The following is a 22,554-nucleotide window of genomic DNA, read 5'->3' as shown; positions in this document are numbered from 1 at the left end:
TTTCCACCATAAGCCATAAAAAGCTATAAAATCAAGTCTGGAATATGACAGTGTCTTTCATTCGTTTCGTTGGTTGATTTTGTCAGTTTTTGTAGACTTCCCCTTTTGGAATTTACTTTGGAGTTCGGTATTTTTGTTATCCTTTATTTCCAAGAACAATAATGTGATCGTCAATTACTGAAATTTCGTATATTTGTATTGAAAAAAAAAACAGCATTCAATTCTTATATTTACACATGTAATCGTTTTGAATATAAATTTACAAAACGCCAAAATTCGGCAGCAATTGTCAAGTGAATTGAACGCAGTATCATGCCAAGTACAATCAATTATGAAGGATGAAGTTCTCATAACACAAGAAAAAAAAATATTAAATTGTCAAAGAATCAAAATAGTAGTATATTGAAAATCATGCATTACTTTTCTGAAGGAGGTTGTCATATAAAATTTTAAAGCATACAGTGACATAGGAGTAGACGGTAAAGTCGGGAGGGAGAGGGAGGCAAACTTCTGAAAGTGACATGTACATTATATTTTTGTCAAAAAGGGGTGGATAAAACATCGCCCTCTTTGCCAAGCTCCCGTACCAGTGTCATACGATTTCCTGCAAATCTGTATGACTTGAGAATAGTATTAAATAAACTCATCATAGATACTAGGATTGAAATTTTGTATTTGCGCCAGACGCGCGTGTCGTCTACAAAAGACTCATCAGTGACGCTTGAATAAAAAAAGTTAAAAAGGCCAAATAAAGTACGAAGTTGAAGAGCATTGAGGACCAAACATTCCTAAAAGTTTTGCCAAATACAGCTAAGGTAATCTATTCCTGAGGTAGAAAAGCTTTAGTATTTCAAAAATTCAAAGTTTTGTAAACAGTTAAGTGATAGAGACACAGGATTTCCGTCAAAAGGTCAAGTATCGCCTATGCATTTTCGATCTAAATGCTCTTTAATAAAGGCAACAATAGTGTATCACTGTTAAAAAGTCATAAATCAATTAAGAGAAAACAAATCCGGGTTACAAACTAAAACCGAGGGAAACACGTCAACTATAAGAGGAACACAACGGAACAACAGAAACACTGAATTGCAACAAAAACAAACGCAAATATACATAGACACGGACTATTTGATAACAGATACCATAGTCCTGACTACAGGACATTTTATGAAAAAATGGTGAGTTGAACCTGGTTCTATGGTTAGCCAAACCTCCCGCATTTATGACAATGTTAAAAAATACCTCTTATAGTTAAATTGGCCTTTAGACTGTTTTGATTTGAGGGTATTAATTAGTCTCATGTTGAAGAAACGCGCGTCTGGCGTGCCAAATTAAAAACCTGGTGCCTTTGATGAGTTTTTTTAACCACTTGGGCAATGCCACTGCTGGTTTCTTCCTCGGGGGTATCACCAGCCTAATAGCCAGCACTTTTGTGTTGACAAGAAATATCATTGATATGTTTATTTTCTATAAAGGAAATATTTGAAGGTCATTTGAAGTCTTAGTTACATATAGATTAATTTGATATTGGTTTTTTTCAAATATATACGAGACTTTTGAATGTTCCTACATTTGCTCATGAAAACATAACGTAATGTATTTAGATTTCAAGCATAAAAGCTATATTAAAAATTGCATGCTATTCGGTTGTTAATATCGTAGAAACTTGATGTGAACAACACGAACATTGTTTTTTTTTCTCTTTCAAGACTTTACTATGGTACTGAAATAAAGGTTATGCATCACGACAGAGTTTATTGGTGTGTTTCCGCGGCCAACCTATTCACCAACTGAATAATAAAGTCCGAAGAATTTCATGTTAATTAGTTTGACGATGAATAAAAGCGCTGTGCCTTAGCTCACAACGGGTATCCCGATCCGTAATCCGCAAAGAGATGAAAATCCTGAGGAGTAATTACACAAGACCGCAACACAGTGGGTCAGTAAAATCTGGATCCGATTCCCACGGAGCATAATATCCTCCGTGGGATTCGATTCCAGATTTTATTTACCAGGAATTGCACTCAACACCACGATATTAAGATCCCTTCGCGGATTTCAGATAGGAATACTCGGTGTAAAGCTGTTTGGGTTTTTCATGTACGTGCAGTAAGTTTGTTCGCCATATTCTTTCTTTTTTAGTATTTCACATTGTGCATTAATACCCTTTTGTATAATTCATGCAATATTCAATATATACATATTTGTTTTAGGGTTATGGCGACTAGTTGGACTTTATGTGGCACATGTGATTTTCGCCATATAACTCGACCGTCAGTATTTTGGTGTTCCGAATGTGACGAAGGCCTATGTCATGAGTGCACCGAACATCACAGCATATCCAAGGCAACTAGGGGGCATAGTACAGTTTCTATCAATGATTACAAGAAACTACCATCTACAATTTTAGACACAACACAAACATGCAAAGATCACAATGAAAAGTTCCAAATATACTGTAATAAGCATGATTGTCCATGCTGTAAAAACTGCATTGTAGAGACTCACAACAAGTGTAAAGAACTTATTGATATTGATGATGTCGTAAAAGATGTAAAATCTTCAAATGCTTACGTGGATATCGAGCACACCTTGGCAGAAATTTTTGAAAATATTAAAAGAATAAGGAAAGACCGTGAAGAAAATCTAACATCAATTAAGGAAACAAGAGAAAATGTCGAGACTGAAATAAAGATGACAAAGTTAAAGATTGTTAGCTATCTGAACAAACTCCAAGAAGATATTTTGAGTGAACTGAGCGAAACAGAGGAATCGGAGAGCAAACTCATACACAAATCGTTAATGTCATTACAACATACGGAAAAGGACGTCATTGAATACCAAAATAACATAGCAAACATAAAACAACATGCATCAGACCTTCAGGCATTCTTGGTCCTAAAACAAATAGAACATGATGTAGAAGAAAAGAATAAAATCATTCAAGCGTTAGTGAAGAATAAGGATTTTAATCATGTTACTCTGTCATGGAAGATAAACTCTGGTGTACAGAATATCCAGAGCAATTTAGTAACGTTCGGCAAAATCGTTGTCGAGTCCAAATCAAGTGACATAACTATTGCATGGACAAAAAACAAACAAGCTCAGATCATGGTTACAGCATCAGTAGCGTTATCTTTAGACAAAATACAACTTAAATTAAAGAAAAGTATTTCTTCGAGAGGCAATGACATAACTGGATGTTCCCTGTTTTCAGATGGTAAAATGATGTTTTCGAGTTATAAAGACAAAAAGGTTGTTGTTCTAAGAAATGACGGATCAAAACCGGGAAAAATCAATTCCGAATTTCAAACATTTGATGTAGAACAGATAGACGAAAGTTTAATTGCAATAACGACTGGCTCTGACGGTGGTAAAATTATATTTGCAGATCTACTAGAAAAGAAAACTAAGAAAATTATAGACGTTGATGTACCAAATGATGGAATAGCAGTGTATGGTGGTTGGCTTTATTTTAGTGCAAGTACGAACGGATTGATGCGAGTAAACATAATAGATGGATCGATTCGTGAGGTTGTTTATAAGCCAATGCGTGGAAGTGCTTATATAGCTGTATTCGGCAGCAATCTCTACTTCACAAACAAATCGGAGAATACTGTGACGTGCAGCGATTTGGAAGGAAACGTCAAGTGGATATTTAAAGATGAAAGTATTTTGTCTTTTCCTCTCGGCATCTCTTTGGATCATTACGGGAACGTTTACGTAGTCGGAAACAAATTTTCAAATGTTGTTGTTATCTCGCCGGATGGAAAAAGAAGCAAAATAATATTATCATCTGCGGAGGGACTTGATTGTCCTCGGGTTTTACATTATAACCGAGAAAATAACCAGCTTTTAGTTGCAAATCAAAACGGTAATGCCTTTCTCTTCGATGTGATATTCCAATGAAGTATCATACTTCACGTGCTATTCATATTTAAGTAAATTTGTTTTTGTACGATAAGTAAAGATTTTGCCTTTTATAATTTTACTAGTTTTGAATTTCCAGTTCAATGATTATAAAAAAAATATGTCAGATGTCACCGTGATGAATTTTTATTTGACTTGGTTTTGATTGAATTGCACATTTCAGTAAATCATTTAACTGTGTTGCTATTATGTTGTCAATACAGTAAAATTTCTAAGATGATTATGATTCGGTGTTTAGGAGAAGCGGATTTAAATTTCTACTATATAGCGTGCAGAAATGCCATCCCAATGTTAAACCCAAATAATTCTTCATATAAAGAAATAAAATTGGACAGAAGTACGCCATGTGAGTAATTTCTGTGAAATTTTCACCAAATTCTGAAAAGCGGTTCAGGAGCAGTTGAAGATAACAACAGTTGGACTGAAGGACGAACGAAGGAACGAGATAAGAGACAGACAGACACACAACCACTAAATAATCGGTTTAAGAAAGCGTAGAGTAAAAGAAAAAAAAAAACGGATATGATAAATTCAAACAAAAATGAAAATACATATAGCTTTCATTGTGTAGGTCACTAACTATACGATAGGTAAGGAATAATGCCGATTTTCTGATCTGTCCGTGCGATCTCGTGTAAAGCTTTAGATAAAGGTACGTGTACTTAACTTGACTATGAATTTGTGGTGACATGCAGTTCAAACCTAGTACACATGTTAATTAAAATTATATGACAATTAGAGTTTTTATTAAAATTTCGCAATTCACTGATAATAGAAGTGCAACTTTAAAAGTCCGTCATAATGTCCCTTTGTTTTTTTGTGTGTGCACTACATAAAAGTCTTTGCAAACGGAGATACAACTTGTCATTAACCCGTCTGTCCAACCCAGTTGCTAAATTATTCGAATTAGCACAATACTGTATAACAGACGTACACAAAGGAGAAATGAACAATGTGCTTACCATTCCTATATTTACCTAGTATACATAAACACAATGACTGCGTCCAATATATAATGAAGGGGGAAGTGGTGTGATGGTAATATTATTTACCTGTCGGTTGATTCATTAGCATTTGGGGCAACATGTGGGTTACATTAAATAAACTGCAGCCACATCAATATGAAAAGAGAGTCTTCAGAAATCTCAAATCAATGGTTTGATGAATGACATAGTGTGTCACCGTAAGAATCTTACATAAAGGCTTTTAGTCGGAAGGTGACCTGTTGATATAAGGGATGACTATCGTCTCATCTAAATTTCCCACTTTGTTCTCATATATAACGAAAATTTCGAGTACAGTACAACCTGTGACTTATTCTGATAAATTTCCACCATCTGGTTTGGTCACCATCAAATGGTTGCCGTTTATTGGGGTAATGAATTATGGGGTGTTGACCATTTATTGGGGTAATGAATAATAGGGTGTTGACCATTTATTGGATCATAAAGCATGGACTAGTGGTCAATCTAATTCCTCTACCCAGTCAGACGCAATAGTATTTATCTGTACATGCTTTACAGCTAAATTGTTTTACTCCTTTTCCAATTACCTTCATGTTAATTAGCTTGTATATGTGCTCTTTCGGCGCCTTTTGAAATTAAAGAAGCATACTGATGTCAAAGTTTCACTTTATATCAAAATGTGTTCGTTGGTGTTGTTACACATCTGGCATGTATATTGACATGTCTTACTTCATTTTTCGATGTCTTTGCCATACAGTGCACAAGTAAAAGTCAGTAGGTCAAGATGACTGATTTAACAACGCGCCAGGCATCTTCCAATTTTGACATAGCAGTCTGAAAAAATTGGGTTTTTTTAAAATCATTTTGATATGCTTGATCATGTTGATTTTGCCTTTCAAATCCCCTATGCTGTAGTTTCTTGCACATGCACGTGGACCCAATAGAGCGCTGCAGTTCTGGCGACCAAATTTGACTGCTAGACTTGTTATATTCATCAACTGTGTGTAATTAGAAGTGCCTGTATCAAATATTAATGTTATAACATTAACGGTGTCAATTGTGTTGCACCAGATGCGCATTTCGACAATATATGTATTGGTGATGCTTGAGGCTGTGTACCAACAAATGCAATGAAGAGACATATAAAGAATATATCACTGTCTGGACTTTGGATTCTCAAATGCTCAAGGCTGTACGTGCAAAAAAGTATAACTCAACTGTCCGTTTCCTCTACAAAGTAACGTAGTTCAGCCACTAGTGTTCTTGTGATAGTTTTGCCATCTGTGCTAGCAACCATGTATGTGTCTTCGTTGCGTACAGCGAACACCTTCTTTGACTGCAGCTTGGTTTAAAAGGAATCATCAGACTACACATCAACTTACATCTTAATAAAAGAAAGGCAAAGATACCAAAGGGACATTCAAACTCATAACTCAAGTCCAAAATAAACTGACAACGCCATGGTTAAAAAAGAAAAAGACAAATAGACAGACATACAACTGTACAGAAAACACAACATAGAAAACTAAAGACTGAGCAACAACTGGGGGTGATATCGTGTGCTCTAGAAGGGTATGCAGATCTTCCTCCACATATGGCACCCGTCGTGTAGCTGTTCGTTCACTTTGAAAACCTTTTTACCGGTTTTACTCAGAGGACCATAAGGACTATTTAGAACTGGATAGGTTAAGAGTTTCTTTAAATCAAGCCGTAGGTCAGAACTTTGAGATCTAATAAGGAACTGAAAAGCAATGTTACTTTGATGCTTATACTCTACAAGATTTTTATCAAAAGTCTTAACATTCATTGTACTGTTCGTAGAAGTAAATGTGTTTTTTAATTAAGTCGCTTCACAGGCTCAGAATACTTACCAACTGGCAACTCCTGGTGATCTTCACAATGAAGAATTATCGGTTGTCCCATTGTCTGTATCACTCTGTTCAGCTCTTAACAAAACTGCATATCACGGCTTTTTTACGTCATATACGTTGACCCGGACATATCATCGACGTCATAATGAATGAACCGACGTTGATAAGTTTGACCCGAACGTATCAAGTCATCTTCCGGTTGGCTGGTGAAACAAAGACAACACTTGTTTTCTATCATGAAAAATATGTAAATACAACCCGATAAATCGATTAACTGGTTGTCTGCATATTTATATTGTAAAATATCCGCTGCTCGACACAATATGCAGCCTGTTTTAACTCGTTCGCTGCGCTTACTCGATAAAAAGCTTCATATTACGACTCGCAGCTGATATTTTACAATATCAATATACAAACAACCTGATAATTGGTACTTCTCTTTAATGTGCAAGTGATAGAACATGTAGAAGTGATAGTGAAGCAGATGATTTATTTGATGCATTGTACATGTATATATCTACAGAAAAATCACACAAAATAATATTTTTGATGTTAATTGTTCAAATATTAAAGGTTTTTGCCAAAATGTGTAGCGGTAGGAGTAGTATTACTACTATATAAACCGATGGTGATTGTGCTATAGAAAAAAAATCTATGTATAGTAGTCAATCGAAAACTAGTACATTGTCCTATTTTATAATACAAAATATTTCGTGTAAATATGAGAAAGTCTTTTTTTTTGTTATACGTTTCTCGATAAAACTTCCTAGATGGCTTTGAGTGGGATCCCGTCTAAGGGAACGATTCACAATCTGGGGTACTAGCTTTTTATTTACATACAAGTCGGCAGTCCAATACAATTAATATTAACGAATTGGTTAAGTCCAAATTCTTTAATAAAATCCAATTATTAAACATGTACAGTTTTAACAATCATAATATTGAAACCAAAAACGATAAATCTACAAACGTTGGAAAGTCCAAACGTAGTCCGTGTGCTCGAGTCCTCAACATTAAAATATTGTTCATTTAAATACCAAATAAAGTTGCTATAACTACACAGTTTGTTGGGGTCATGTTGTAAACAGAAATTATATAATTAATTGATTTAATTTATCATAAAGAATTACGATAGGTTTGACTGGGTAAAGATCAATCCATCTATCAATTAAATGATGTGTGTATTTGATATGACCGAATAAAAGTTACATAACGAACTTGTAAAATGTTTACATTAGCTTAGGGGTTAAAAGGTTATTGACATTTACTATGATAAATCTAAATAACCGTTATGAATTAACAAACTTTATGAATTGCATTTACCAATGAATTTAATCAATTCTTTACAACTTTCATTTAACATTTGCTTTACTGTAAAATATTAGAAAATTATGAATTGCCCGTTTTAACAAAAATAAAGTAAAATTTATTTCCTCACATAAACATAATTTATAAAAGACAGAACAAATGTTTTGACAAATTTTAAGCATAACGTAAATATCTCAAAATCCGAAAATTTCCTATTTCTCGACGACAGTGCTTCCCAAAATTATCTTGGAAACACTTAGATGATTTAAATATGTAAATCTGACATAAAAACAACACAATTAGACCTAATAATGGCTTAGTTTTATTGTTTGTGATGTTTATTGCTCAAATATCATAGATCTTTGCCCATTGTTTCTATAGAAAAGCTATCAATATTGAGCGTTCAATCGAGACTTTCAGCTATCTGTTTATGTCAGAAGAAGTCTCTTGGCTCCTTTTTGGAGTTTAAAGCTTCGAAAGATAGGAATTAAGTTAAACAACAAAGTAGCCCTCAAGATATCTCCAGTTGATCCCAATATTTCGCTTGTAAATATTTATAATGTAAAAACATATATATTTACGACCTAAAAAAACTTTGTTTAATCATGGATCCTGGGGAGGGGGGTTAACGGGGTGCAACGTAAGCATATATAGGCCAACGCCTCATAAACGTGTAACCTTTTATACATGATGTTATATTATACATGTTATAACTAATCAGTCATTTACCTTATTTTTAATTTAGATAACGATCAATACTTTTGATTTTTTATTCAATTTTCTATGAATAAGTGTATGACTTTTTTTCAATAATTATGAATGCGTATATAACGGGAATACACTTCATTCCAAATTGCATTTTTCCTTCCTGATGTATATGTTTAAAACTGAATGTTTGAATATCACACACAAACCAATTCAGATTATAACTGTATACTTTTTCACGGTCATTATATTGTGGTAAGTAATCCTTCTAATACAAAAAAAAGCCAAACTGCATTTTTAACGAAAAAGTTTTTAATATCAGAATATTGTGAGCGAAGAATACGGCATTTCTTTTTATTGAATCATCATTAGCAATATGCCTTAAATTGACTCAGTTTGTTGAGCTTACAGTTGAACTGTATCCTTTATTTTTCTTTTTGCTATCACGATCCTCTTGGTCGTTTGACTCTTGACCTGACTTGGTATTTATGCATCCAGCTTTGGGTTCTTGGCTTTGAGCGTTCCTGGTGTGAATCCAGATGTGCGATTCGACCGCAAGAGGTTTTTACATGTGTTTTTATTTTGCTACCCTTAATTATATTTCACATAATTTGTAGTTTATTTAGAAAGTGTTAACTATATACTCTACATACTATCATCAACAAAAATCTTTTTATTGGCATCTTTGTCAAATTTACTATTAACTACAATAATTTTTCATTGGCGTCTTTGTTAGATTTATTTGTAAGTTTGTTTGAATCTTTAAGTCAGTTGTTTGTATGTCTGTGACGTATAATTACACAGTTTTGGCTGCTCGATGCAAATTATTGTCACATTAGCCTATTATGTTTGTTTGGGTTGATCACCCAATGTTGTCAATAAAACGGAACTATAAACAAATTTTATAAAAGTGGAAGGTTTAACTAGCTATTAAACCAGGTTTAAAATACCATTTTCTTCGGAAAATGCCTACACCAACTCATTGTTTTCCATTCGTTCCGTTGGTTGATAAAGTTAACGTTTCATTTTGTCATTTTTTATGAATTTCCCCTTTTTGAATTGTCTTTGGAGTGCAGGGTAAACTGGCACTTACTCCTGTGTAAACTGAATTCATGTCATCTTTGGCATGAGTAACTTTTTCATAAATAACGCGTTTAGAAATACAATTTAAATGTTATTATTTGATTACAGATATCTGCGATAAGCATGTGTCACTGATGCTGATTTTTTTTTGCCAATTTTCTATCATCGGATCTATACAAACATGGGGACATTGCAAATAAGACAACTATTTACCAAAGAAAAAAGAGTGAGAATGAAAAACACTATATCGCACTGCACGGCATTTAACCATCAGCAAAAATCTATATCGTATAGTTAGCTATAAAAGGTCATGACTTTTTATTTGAAACAATTTAAAAGAAAGAGAGACATACTGCACTCAACGACAGCCACTGAGTTACAGACTCCTGACTAGAAACTGGTAAATAAAGAATGTGGAAGTATTAACTTGTTTGTGAGTGCTCAACATATGTAAAGTGTCATGTACATATAACAGTGGTGTAACATAAGAACAAGCTATAAAAAATTTCTGGAAAAGGTTTGACTCATCGCCACTCAGTACACAAGAAATATACCTTAAAGACAAAACAAAACAAAAAATACAAAAAAACAGAAAATAACACAATGTTCAAGTCGAAATAATATATAACAAAGTAGGAATAAAAAAATTGATGGACGTGCACGGAGTTGAGAATAAAACAAATGGATTGCTACTAAACAATAAACACTCGTTAAAACTAAGAACGGACCAAAAAGTATCCAACCCAACGTCAAGGCACTTATATAGAAAGTAAAATAACACAAATACCGAACTCCAAGGAAAATTCAAAACGGAAAGACCCTTATCAAATGTCAAAATCAAAAGCTCAAACACATCAAACGGATGGAAAACAACGGTCATATTCCTGACTTGGTACAGGCATTTCCTTATGTGGAAAATAGTGGATTAAACCTGGTTTTATAGCTAGCCAAACCTCTCACTTGTATGACAGTCGCATAAAATTAACATATAACGATTTTTCAATAGTATTTTACACTGTGTGTTGATATAACTTAAATCATGTACAATTAATATAATGTTAGATATTTATTGAAGCTTTAGGATAATGGCGAACAATTGGACTGTATGTGGTATATGTGATTTTCGTCAGATAACTAAATCATCAGTAATTTGGTGTTCCGAATGTGATGAAGGTCTATGTCAGGAGTGTACTGAACATCACACCATCTCCAAGGCAACTAGGGGGCATACTACAGTTTCTATCGATGAATACAAGAAACTATCATCGACAATTCTAGAAATAACACAAACATGCAAAAGCCACAACGAAAAGTTCCAAATATACTGTAATAAGCATGAGAGTCCATGCTGTAAAAAGTGCATTGTGGAGACTCACAACAAGTGTAAAGAATTTGTTGATATTGATGATGTCGTCAAAGATGTAAAATCTTCAAATGCGTTCGTGGACATCGAACACACCTTGGCAGAAATTTTGGAAAATATTAAAAGAATTCAAAAAGATCGTGAAGAAAATTTGAAAGCAATCAAGGAAACAAGAGAAGATATCGAGTCTCAAATAAAAATGACAAAACTAAAGATCGTGAACTTTCTTGACATACTCCAAGAAGACATATTAAAAGAACTGAGCGAAATAGAGGAATCGGAGAGCAAACAAATACGGAAATTGTTAACATTAGTACAACAAACGGAAAAAGACGTAATGGAATACCAAAATAACATAGCGAACATAAAACAACATGCATCAGATCTTCAGGCATTCTTGTACCTTAAACAAATAGAACATGAGGTAGACGGAAAGGATAAATTGATTCAAACAGTAGTTGAGAACAAAAATTTAAATCATGCTACTCTGTCTTGGAAGATTAGCTCTGGTGTGCAGAATTTTCAGACCAGTACCTCAACATTTGGGAAAATTGTTGTCGATTCCAAAACAAGTGGCATATTTATTGGAAGCAGAAAAAACAAACAAGCTCAAATCACGGTCGGCAATCTAGAACATAAATCAAAGAAGACTGATACTACGAGAGGCAGAAACATAACTGGGTGTTCCGGTCCTGCGTTTAGATGGTAGAATTTTTTTTTGTGAAGACATGAAGATTGTTCTAAAAAATGGCGGATCAAAACCAAAAATATGTTAAATCCGACCATGAAACATTTTATGTAGAACGGAGAGAGGGAAGGAAGTTTATTTGCTATCACTACTATCGTCTACAAAAGATTCATCAGTGACGTTCGAATCAAAGAATTAAAGATGAAGATGAAAGTATTTTACCTTTTCCTCTCGGTAACTCATTTGCAACGTTTACGTAGTCGGAAACTAATTGTCAAATATTGTCGTCATCTAGCCGGCTGGAAAAAGAAGAAAAGCATTATTATCGTCTGCTAATGGACTTGATCTGCCTCATGTTTTACATTATGACCGAAAAATAACCAGCTGTTAGTTGCAAACGAATGCGAACATGCATTTCTCATGTTTCTGTTCAATGTAAAATTCCTGTGAACTATCACATTTATTGCTTTTTATATCTTAAGAAAAATTGTTTTTGTGCAATATTTAAGTCGTTTGCCATCTATCATTTTCGTAATTTTTTATTTCTAATTCAATGATTTTAACAGTCTTAATAAATTTTGATTTGATTTATTTCTCGTGAGTGTGGCACATGTCAAATAAAGACCAAAAGACATACAACAGTATACAAAACACATTATAGAACACTAACGACTAAGCAACACGAACCCCATTAAATTGGCGGGGGGGGGGGGGGTTCAGTGATCCGGAAGGGTTAGCAGATCCTGCTCCACATGTGGCACCCGTCGTGTTGCTCAAACGTACAAACCCGGTGAAAAGTTTAATTCTGTAATTTAAATATGATTAAAGGTTTAGGAGAAGCGGATACTTTGTGCTTTAGTGTGCAGATATAACGAAGTCCATGACATCCTGAAGTAAATAATTTGGATGAAGAAATGAAACATTAGCTGTAAAAGAATGTCATGTGAAAGTTTCAAAACATTTTGTCAAGCGGTTCAGAGGCAGTTGTGGATATAAAAGAACGAACGTTTAGAAAGCCGGGTTAAAAAAAAACAAAAATCTAACAAAAATAAAAATAAAAAACAAACAAATAAGATAGAAAAACAGATACATGCTAGTATATGTTCCTTAAGCTTCGATACGATAGTAGGGCAGAATGTTTTTGTTATCCTACAATCATGCAAAAACTAATTTATACGTGCTGCCCCTGTAGTTTTGAAAATAACGGTAAAAGGGCGGCAAGCATAAACTACAGTTATTGTAAGACTGTATTTATAAGAGCAAAACCACATAAAATAAGGGTATATCGGTTATATTAACATGAAACACAATCTAGTTATCAAAAATGCTAAACGCCAAAATAAACAGGGGGTCCATCCGTCAAGTACCTTTGAGTTTTTCAAATAAATAAACACCAGACTCGGAAGTTCGAATGAGAACATGAAACCCCTTTTTGAATAAATGTCTTTACACATTAAGAACCTTCGATTACACAGGCAAATTTTGCTCACGTGAATTTCACAAGAATCTCACATGAAATTCACGTCAAAAATTTCACGTGAGATTCACCTCAAACGAGTTTATACATGAACCTCACGTGAACATTTTCACATGAATTTCACGTGAACCTTCAATTTTTTTGTATTTTTTATGATTTTAATTAAATTTAAAAATTTAGATGTTATTTGAATAACGTCATTTTTCAAAATCACCTAAATTTCACGTGAAAAAAAATCATGAGATTCAAGTGAAACTCACATGAACTGATTTCGTTGGAGTTTCACGTATAAGCTCGTTTGAGGTGAAATTCAATTCACGTGAATTTCACGTGATATTCACGTGAATTTAAATTCACGTGAAATTCATGTGAGTGAAATTTCCCTGTGCATGTCTTTAGGTATAAGGAATACTTCTTGCTAGAAAAAACTGCTGTCACATTAAAAAACACTCTTTTTGTTCTGTAGTCCGCCTGTCAACTCAGTCAATCAGCCATACAGAATCTACGCTATAGGATTAATTGTTGAAATCTGGTCCTGAATATGCATGAAATATTTATCCCAAAATGAAGTTTTAGCAAACAGACATCATTCGATGTACTCTTTAAAAGAAATGATTTTATAAATTAGTACGAGAATTTCATATATGTATTAGAAGACGTTTTAGTTGGAACCAAGACTATTAATATATATATAGTCGCAAGGCATCTGTATCTGGAATAACTATCAGACCAAGATAAAAACAAGAGTGCACACGCTGAAATGTCTCGCATACTATACTGACCATTGATTTTATGTTGATAGTCCTACATATAAAGTTTTACTACAAGTATCACATTAACATTTATGATCCAAGAAAATGAGGTCAAGGTCAGATAAACCAAGGCGGAAATACATGTACACCTTTGATACAATCATTCCATACACAGAATATAGATGACATATTGCTTATAGTATAAAAGAAACAGACCAAACCGTGGAAATTCTATATTGATCAATGAACCATGAAAATGAAGTCAAGGTCAGATGAACCCTGCCAGACAGACATTTACACCTTAAAATCATTCCATCTATCAAATATAGTTGACCTATTGCTTATAGTATCTAAGAAACAAAGTTAACCAGGAAAACTCTACATTGACCAATGAACCATGAAAATGAGGTGAAGGTCAGATGATACCTGCCAGACAGACATATACACCTTACAATCATTCCATACACCAAATATACCTATTGCTTAAATTTTAGGAAAAACAGACCAAAACACAAAAACTTAACATAAGCAATGAACCATGAAAATGAGGTCAAGGTCAAATAAAACCTGCCAGACTGACATGTACATCTTAAATATTTCCATACACCAAATATAGTTGACCTACTGCATACAATACTAGAAAAACAGACCAAAACACAAAAACTTAACATTGAGCAACGAACTGTGAAAATGAGGTCAAGGTCAAATAAAACCTGCCTGACTGACATGTACATCGTAAAATATTTCCATACACCAAATATAGTTGACCTACTGCATACAGTATTAGAAAAACAGACCAAAAACACAAAAACTCAACATTGAGCAATGAATCGTGAAAATGAAGTCAATGTCAAATAAAACCTGCCAGACTGACATGTACATCGTAAAATATTTCGAAACACCAAATATAGTTGACCTATTGCATACAGTATTAGAAAAACAGAACAAAACACAAAAACTAAACTATTACCACTGAACCATGAAAATGAGGTCAATGTCAGATGACACCTGCAGTTGGACATGTACACCTTACAATCATTACATAAATCAAATATAGACCTATTGTTTATAGTATCTGAGATATGGACTTGACCACGAAAACTTAACCATGGTCATTGATCCATAAAATGAGGTCGAGGTCAAGTGAAAACTGTCTGACAGACATGAGGACCTTGCAAGGTACTCACATACCAAATATAGTTATCCTATTACTCATAATAAGAGAGAAATTAACATTACAAAAAATGTTAACTTTTTTTTCAAGTAGTCACCGAACCATGAAAATGAGGTCAAAGACAATGGACATATGACAGAATTCATATCATAAGGCATCTATATACAAAGTATGAAGCATCAAGGTCTTCTACCTCCTGAAATATTAAGCTTTAAGGAAGTTAGTTAACGCCGCCGCCGGATCACTATCCCTATGTCGAGCTTTCTGCGACAAAAGTCGCAGGTTCGACAAAAATTTATTAAAATTCAAATTTAGTAGAATAGTTAATGGTAACGGGGAATGTGTCAAAGAGACAACAACCCGACCAAAGAGCAGAAAACAGCCCAAGACCACCCATAGATCTTCAATGTAGCGAGAAAATCCCGGACTCGGAGGCGGGCTTTAGCTGGCCCCTAAACATAATGTGTACTAGTTCAGCATAATGGAGGTCACACTTAACTCCGAAACATGCAAATGAACCAAAATTGAAAAAAAACACTAACAAAATTGAGAATGGAAATGGGGAATATGTCAAAGAGACAACAACCCGACCAAAGAGCAGACAACAGCCTAAGGCCACCAATGGGTCTTCAATGCAGCGAGAAAATCCCGCACCTGGAGGTGGTCTTCAGCTGGCCCCTAAATAAAATTGTGTGCTAGTTCAGTGAAAATGGACGTCACACTAAACTCCAAAACATATAAATGAACTATAATTAAAAAAAACATACTAGACTAACAAAGGCCAGAGGCTCCTGACTTGGGACAGGCGCAAAAATGCGGCGGGGTTTAACATGTTCTGTGAGATCTCAACCCTCCCCCTATACCTCTAGCCAATGTATGATAAAGAAACACATAGCAATACGCACAGTAAAACTCAGTTTAAAAGAAGTCCGAGTCCGACATGCCAGCTCCAGACCTCAATTAAATGAATTGAAAGATTATGTCTACATCATATGAAAATCAAGTACAATCCCTCCCGTTAGGGGTTTAGTATCAAACCATCATTAAATATATGAGAAGAACATAACCCGTATCATGCCAACAACTGGTTTTAGAATAAATGTGTTTATTTCCGATGCAAAGACCCTATGAGTGAATCAATATTATTACCAAAATATGCAATCCTTAATGACTTGACAACAGTATCGTAACTATATCCTTTCCGAATAAGTCTGTTTAAAGGTTTGGTTAGCTTTTGAGGTGAATGCCGACATTTTTGTGCTTTGTAAAGAATATTACCATAAAATATTGGATGTGAAATACCTGAACGTATAAGATGTCTGCATGTTGATTTATATTTACGAATGATGTCCTTGTACCGATGATGAAATTTGTAAATGTTTTGACTAGTTTGTGATATCGAAAACCCTGGTGTAATAATTTTTCAGTAATACAGAGATTTCTTTCGTTGAAATCAAATACGGTGTTACATACACGAGCGAATCGAGCAAGTTGAGATATATAAACACCATAAGATGGCGACAAGGGAACGTCACCATCTAAAAATGGATAATTAACAATAGGAAATGAAAAATCATCTCTTTTATCATAAATTTTGGTATTAAGCTTCCCGTTAAAGATAAAGATATCAAGATCCAGGAAAGGGCAGTGTTCATTGTTAGTATTAGCTTTATTTAAAGTCAGTTCGGCAGGATAAATCTCTTAAGTGTACATACTGAAGTCGTCATTATTGAGAGCCAATATATCATCTAAATATCTAAAAGTGTTATTAAATTTTTGAATCAGATGTTGTTTCGATGGGTCTTTGCTGATTTTAGTCTAGACGTTCCTGACTTTGGGATAGGCGCAAAAATGAGACGGGGTTGATATAAAATAAACATGTTTTAGTACTTGTATATAAGGTTTCCCTAACTACCCTATTTATGTTTGACTAAAAATGCCTACCCTAAAGTTGTTATCAGCACTTTTCGTATTGAATTGTAACAAAATTGCAGACATACTTAAGGTAAAAAAAAACGTAAAAAACTATTCTTACCTACCTACATAACCTATCTTTTAAAAAGAAGCATAAAAACCCATCAATACTAAAATGTCTTTATTTGACCTCATCATGTTCTCGAGGCCGAAGGAATTTGATGATGATGGAGACGATGGATGACTTATCAAATGCATAATCAGGGCCAGAACATTTAAACCCTGCTTTAAAGCAGACCGACATATCAAGCTGGATAATTAATGTCCTAGTTGACAGGGTAACATCCTAGACTGGTTCCCTGTCCTTTATCTGTTTGGCTCTGACAGATATAAGACACAAGGGTATCTGAGATTCCCGTATGTTGCAAAGGAGAGGACCAGCCTAGGTAACAACCTACCCGGACACATTCTTCTGACCCAGATCCGACAAGTCTTTGCTCTTAATTCTTAATGTACCGTGCTTAGCGCAAAAAAAAAAAAACGAGTTCGACCGGGCAAGATATCGAAACTACTACAGCCTCCCGCACTTACGACAAACACACGCATGAATCCACCAAGGCGGTCGAAGGAGTTAGAAGTATAACACATAAAACATTTAAGAGCATCAAAACTAGTAGGTCCGGCGAATTAACGTTTTTAAAGTGGATGGGAATGATGAACCCCATACCACATGTTGACTTACGGTAAACAAATTGTTGAAATATCGTGAATGACTAGCATTTCAGTACTCCGTTTACAACGATTGCTAAGAAAATGCGTTGCAAGGATAGTGTCAAATTAAATTTATTTAAAAAAAAAAATGTGTTGTGGCTCTTTTTATTCTATCAAAACGTTTCCAAAAGAAACGTAGATTTTTGTCAGAAATCAAATTGAACACAATTGTGAATTTGAAGTGGACGACACAAAAAATAAACCGAAGCATTGTCGGTGTTGTAATCCAGTCAAATTTTTATGAAGTCGAACATTTTTTTCTGATCTCATTTTCATTATTTTTTCTTTATACCAACTCCTCTAAAACATTTCAAGACAGCCATCAAAACTTATGATAAGTGATTTTGGCTAAAACTGTAAATTTGTATTCGGACTCAATTTCTATTAAACAAGAACAATACAGGGTCTGGACCTGCTTTGCTGCATGCAATTGATTGGGATAACATTTATACCGCTGCATGACTGATCATTCCCAGAGAGAAGATAGCAAAGAACAATCTTAAATCATATTTTATTTTATTTTATAAAGCCTAGCTACTAGTCTTTGCTCTTAATCCTTAATGTCACGTGCCTAGCGCAAAAAAATACGAGTTCGACCGGGCAAATAAATAATAGACGGGCGAACGGACGACCGGACGGATGGAGTTGAGCTGCAGACCAAATATTAAATTATTCCCTATCATAGAAGCTAAGAAAACTTTGACGAAAGGTTTCTTTTGGACGGACGAACATACGGATGGAGTCGTGCGGTTACTAGGCCTTCGGCGACGCATGTAAAAAGAGAGAGAAAATAGCAAAGGACAATCTTAGATTAAATCATAAGCCTAATAAAATAGGCAACACGAGTATTGAAATCTCGTGGCGATGTATTCAAATCAGAATGTAAATAATAATAATATTATTGACATCAAAGAATGCCGAAACATTCTACAGCTGTGAAAATTTTCCATTCAAAATTTTATGCAAAAATGCATTTGCAAATAAACGGGAAGATATTTTAAAATGTCTGAACATCCAAATGCGAAAACAGTCCATACAATCTTACATTTCCCCATTCAGGTTTGCCTCGTGTTTTGCTGAAAAATTGGTAAATGTCAAGTATATCGTAGATAAAGTTAAGTTTGTCTTTTTCATTATCACCTTGAAAACGTATTACAATTTACAATAAAACTGTTTTTTTATTCTAATTTAGTAAGTGCAGTACTGCACTAATGTTTAGGTTTGAAGCCTGACTGTGAAGGAAACCAATAATGCCCTCCTCTTTAATCGCTTTTTTTAAACAATCATGTTGTTTTCGCGATATATATATAAATTTCAAGTATAGAATCGTCCAATGTTGTTCGCCCAGCGCTCAATTATCGGAAATTTCGCCACCCCCCCCCCCCCCCCTCCCCCTTATCAAAATCTTGGATCTGCACGTGAATGTCGACCGGATACGAACCCGACTTAAGGACCAAAGAGATAACTTTAATATGCCAGTTTGCACCTTTTTTATGCAGCATCATATCTCATTTATATTACCTATATATTGATTATATATCTTCTTGTTGATATTAGGTATGGAATAGGATACCAGTCCAGTACCCACGTATGAAGTTCCTTGATAAATCTACCATCTTTTAAATAGGATATTGTACCCAGATGAAAATTATGAAAAAGATGCTTAAATTTGTAGTATATCAAAAGGGTATTCGTTAAACTTTCAACTTCTGTTAAATATTAAGTGATTCTGAAATGTATAGGGTGGATGATTGTCCGGCTGAGTAAATGGTCCAAATTTTATTTTCGATTATAACCAGAAAGTTAATGAAATGACCCTATTTTAAAATACTCAAAACAGTATTGCTCTCTTAAATGCCGGCCATGACCCTCCAACAGGTAGAAAGCGAGGCTTTGCCGAGTATTTCTATCCAGTTTAGAGCCGAGTACACATAAAATTTATATTTCAAGACAGTATATGATTTTTGTCGTTATTCTTTATATACTGCAACACTTACAACTGTTCCAAATGAAATATTTAGGGAAAAAAACATCAATTTTGAAATTTGGAGCGAACGATGTAAAATTCCGCAAAATTGTACTTTAATGACGTCATAAGTAAAACTCTACGGAAACGCATGGTCAACGTCATAAACTAGACGGTCAATGTGATTTTTATCTATATCTTTTATGGCCCCCTCTTTTATCTGTTATGAATTGGTCCTTTTTTATTTGTGATATTGTTAGTGTCAGTGTTGTGCATTTATACATGTATAGTGTATCTGGATTTTTTTATGTTTCAAACTTCGTATTCTTTCATTTATAGTTGACGTAGAGCTTAGCCGATTTAGGTAAGGGCATAAATCATTTGCTTCAATCTTGTTTTGTGCCTACTATACTAGTAGATTGTGTAAATTTGTGTAATAGTTCTAACAGAAATTGCAGATTTTACGGAGCTTCGGCCATGTTCATTAATTGTTAATTTTGGGTTTTTTTCGTTCAAAAGTCTAAAACCATATGAGGGGTTGTGTTATATCTTATTATAATGTTTCCGACTTAGGGAATAAGGTGTTTATGTTGAGATTGGAAATTTAAGAGCGTGGCAATTTTTATAGGTAAAATGTCCATTGTTGGTAAACATAATGATTATGTTTCCAAATGGCTTTCTTTCTTAAAAGTAAAGGACACATTTTTAAATTGTTTTATTGTTTGAAAGAAAACAAAACAACAGTACCTTAAGAAAAATTAACCACTCTAAAAAAATAAAATTAACAAACAAGAAAAAGTATTTTCAGATTTTAATTTAGTTATGATATATGTTAAGGGGATTAAGAAATCCGAAAACGAGAAAAGAACATTTTATTACATGTTAAATTTTATTGATATCAAAAAAGGGACATGGCTATATTTTTATTAAGAAACAAAACACTGATGTACAACAATTGATAGATTCTTTTTGAATAATTTATTCCCGCTTTCTGGTGCCTCGGAACTACTGCTTCCGAATCATTGGCCTGGTGTCACTGGTCTGAATAATCACAATTCACTGAATATATCCATTCTGTAATATGTAACATCGGCCAATTACAATAGAAATTTAGTCAAAATTCTGTTGTTTGTAACTAAGGATGCTCACAGGCGATCTCTAACAAGTAAACAACGAAAGCGACCGTCATGTTCCAACTGTTACGTACGCGTTCACAGTGAAAACTTGTCGAATTTCACCTGTAAATAACTATCGCTTAATAGCAAAAGCTCTTACATTCCGTGAAATTCCCTTCAAAATGAAGGGGTCAAATTTCTATTGTAATAACCAATGAACAACACTATTATAATTTCTTCATCACATGGTTCCGCTGGTCATGGTTTCTCTCCCTTCCACACCCATGGTCAACAACCAGAAGCAGCGTGTTGTCCAAAGGCAGCTTACGGCGGGAATGATTGTCAAACGCTAACGTTGCTACCTTTATTATTTGGACGCGGACGTGATAGACAACACCCAAGACGGATGTAAACAAAAATGGCTGATAAATTACATTGTGCTTCCATGTAACTTCTGAATTTCAAAAACTAACAAGTTACAGAACACTGAGGTCATCTTGAGAGTATGAATTGAAAAGACAATATAAGGGTAAACCTTTTATTTCAAAAAACTTTAATGCACACGCGGTTTTTTCAGCCCTCGTCCTGAAAATGAGCTGTCAAACAGACTCAGCCCGGTGTGAAAGCATGAAATGTAAGACTTTTTAGAGTTTGGATGCAGAATAGAAAAAAATGACAAAACAATAAATATATAGAGAAAAATCGGCAAAACAAATAAAGATTGGAAATTAATAGGGTGCTAATGTATAAAAAATAACTGATTTTGATGGGCATTGTTGGCAGTGGAAAATTAAAAAAACAAAAACAAAAACAGAAACGGCTACTTTAGATGTGTTGGTTTTTGATGGCAGTAGCTATCTTGCTGGCGCCGGCAAAATAGAAAATATGCTTTTTTGTCGGCTCTGATTAAAATATCTTAATTAAAGATGGGCAAAATAGAATATTTCTATATCAATGGCTATTTTGCCAGCGCCGTCAATAAAATGACACCAAACGGTTTACCTGAAGTAAAGGCCGCCCATTATTGATCACTATTAAATTAAATGACTAGACTATTGATGATATACCCAAATTAATGTTATTAATCAAGATAGATTAAAAATATGTAGTGTGATTCTAGTTCAAAAAGGTTTTTATACTTACTGTATGAGGGTCTGAATGGGGTTTACAGAATAGAGAATATTGGTGAAAAGGTGTAGAATTAAGGGCCTAAAAAAATAGAGAAAAGAGAACAATGGGTCCAAAAAGATAAAGAATAGAGAACAATGGGTAAAAATATGAAAAAAAATAGAAAAATGCTCTAAAATAAAATGAAAACAGAAATAAAGGACCCTCCCCTTCATCCTGACCCTCCTGAATGTGACTTTTGATTACCATTTCCAAGGTCATAACATTGTGCTGATGGTGTACAGGGTTTTTATCATTGAGATTAATCATTGGATTTTTAAATTAACCAATCATAAATTGTAAAC

At 34.2% G+C, this 22,554-nt stretch overlaps 2 protein-coding genes across 4 annotated transcripts in view; both read left to right on the top strand.

Annotated features, from left to right (window-relative positions):
* Positions 1–4,110, top strand: part of LOC127724434 (uncharacterized) — a 78,856-nt gene extending 74,746 nt beyond the window's left edge. For both annotated transcript variants that reach the window (XM_052231397.1, XM_052231398.1), the window contains exon 2: positions 2,214–4,110. In XM_052231397.1, coding sequence (XP_052087357.1) covers positions 2,218–3,909 — 1,692 coding nt within the window. In that variant the 5' untranslated portion in view covers positions 2,214–2,217 and the 3' untranslated portion in view covers positions 3,910–4,110. The remainder of the gene's footprint in view (positions 1–2,213) is intronic.
* The window catches only part of LOC127724438 (transcription intermediary factor 1-beta-like), a 75,493-nt gene extending 62,989 nt beyond the window's left edge, over positions 1–12,504 (top strand). Inside the window, exons 1-2 of one of the 2 annotated variants that reach the window (XM_052231404.1) lie at positions 8,960–9,034; positions 10,938–12,504. In XM_052231404.1, coding sequence (XP_052087364.1) covers positions 10,948–11,934 — 987 coding nt within the window. In that variant the 5' untranslated portion in view covers positions 8,960–9,034; positions 10,938–10,947 and the 3' untranslated portion in view covers positions 11,935–12,504. Of the gene's footprint in view, positions 1–8,959; positions 9,035–10,937 lie in introns of those variants that run through there. The other variant, XM_052231403.1, reaches the window with a different exon arrangement.
* The last annotated feature ends 10,050 nt before the right edge of the window (positions 12,505–22,554 follow it).

The sequence above is a fragment of the Mytilus californianus genome, unplaced genomic scaffold (assembly GCF_021869535.1).
Source record: "Mytilus californianus isolate M0D057914Y unplaced genomic scaffold, xbMytCali1.0.p SCAF_14, whole genome shotgun sequence".
NCBI classification, from domain to species: Eukaryota; Metazoa; Mollusca; class Bivalvia; order Mytilida; family Mytilidae; genus Mytilus; species Mytilus californianus.
Note: the sequence above shows the minus strand (reverse complement) of the source record. Positions and strands in the feature narration are given on the sequence as shown.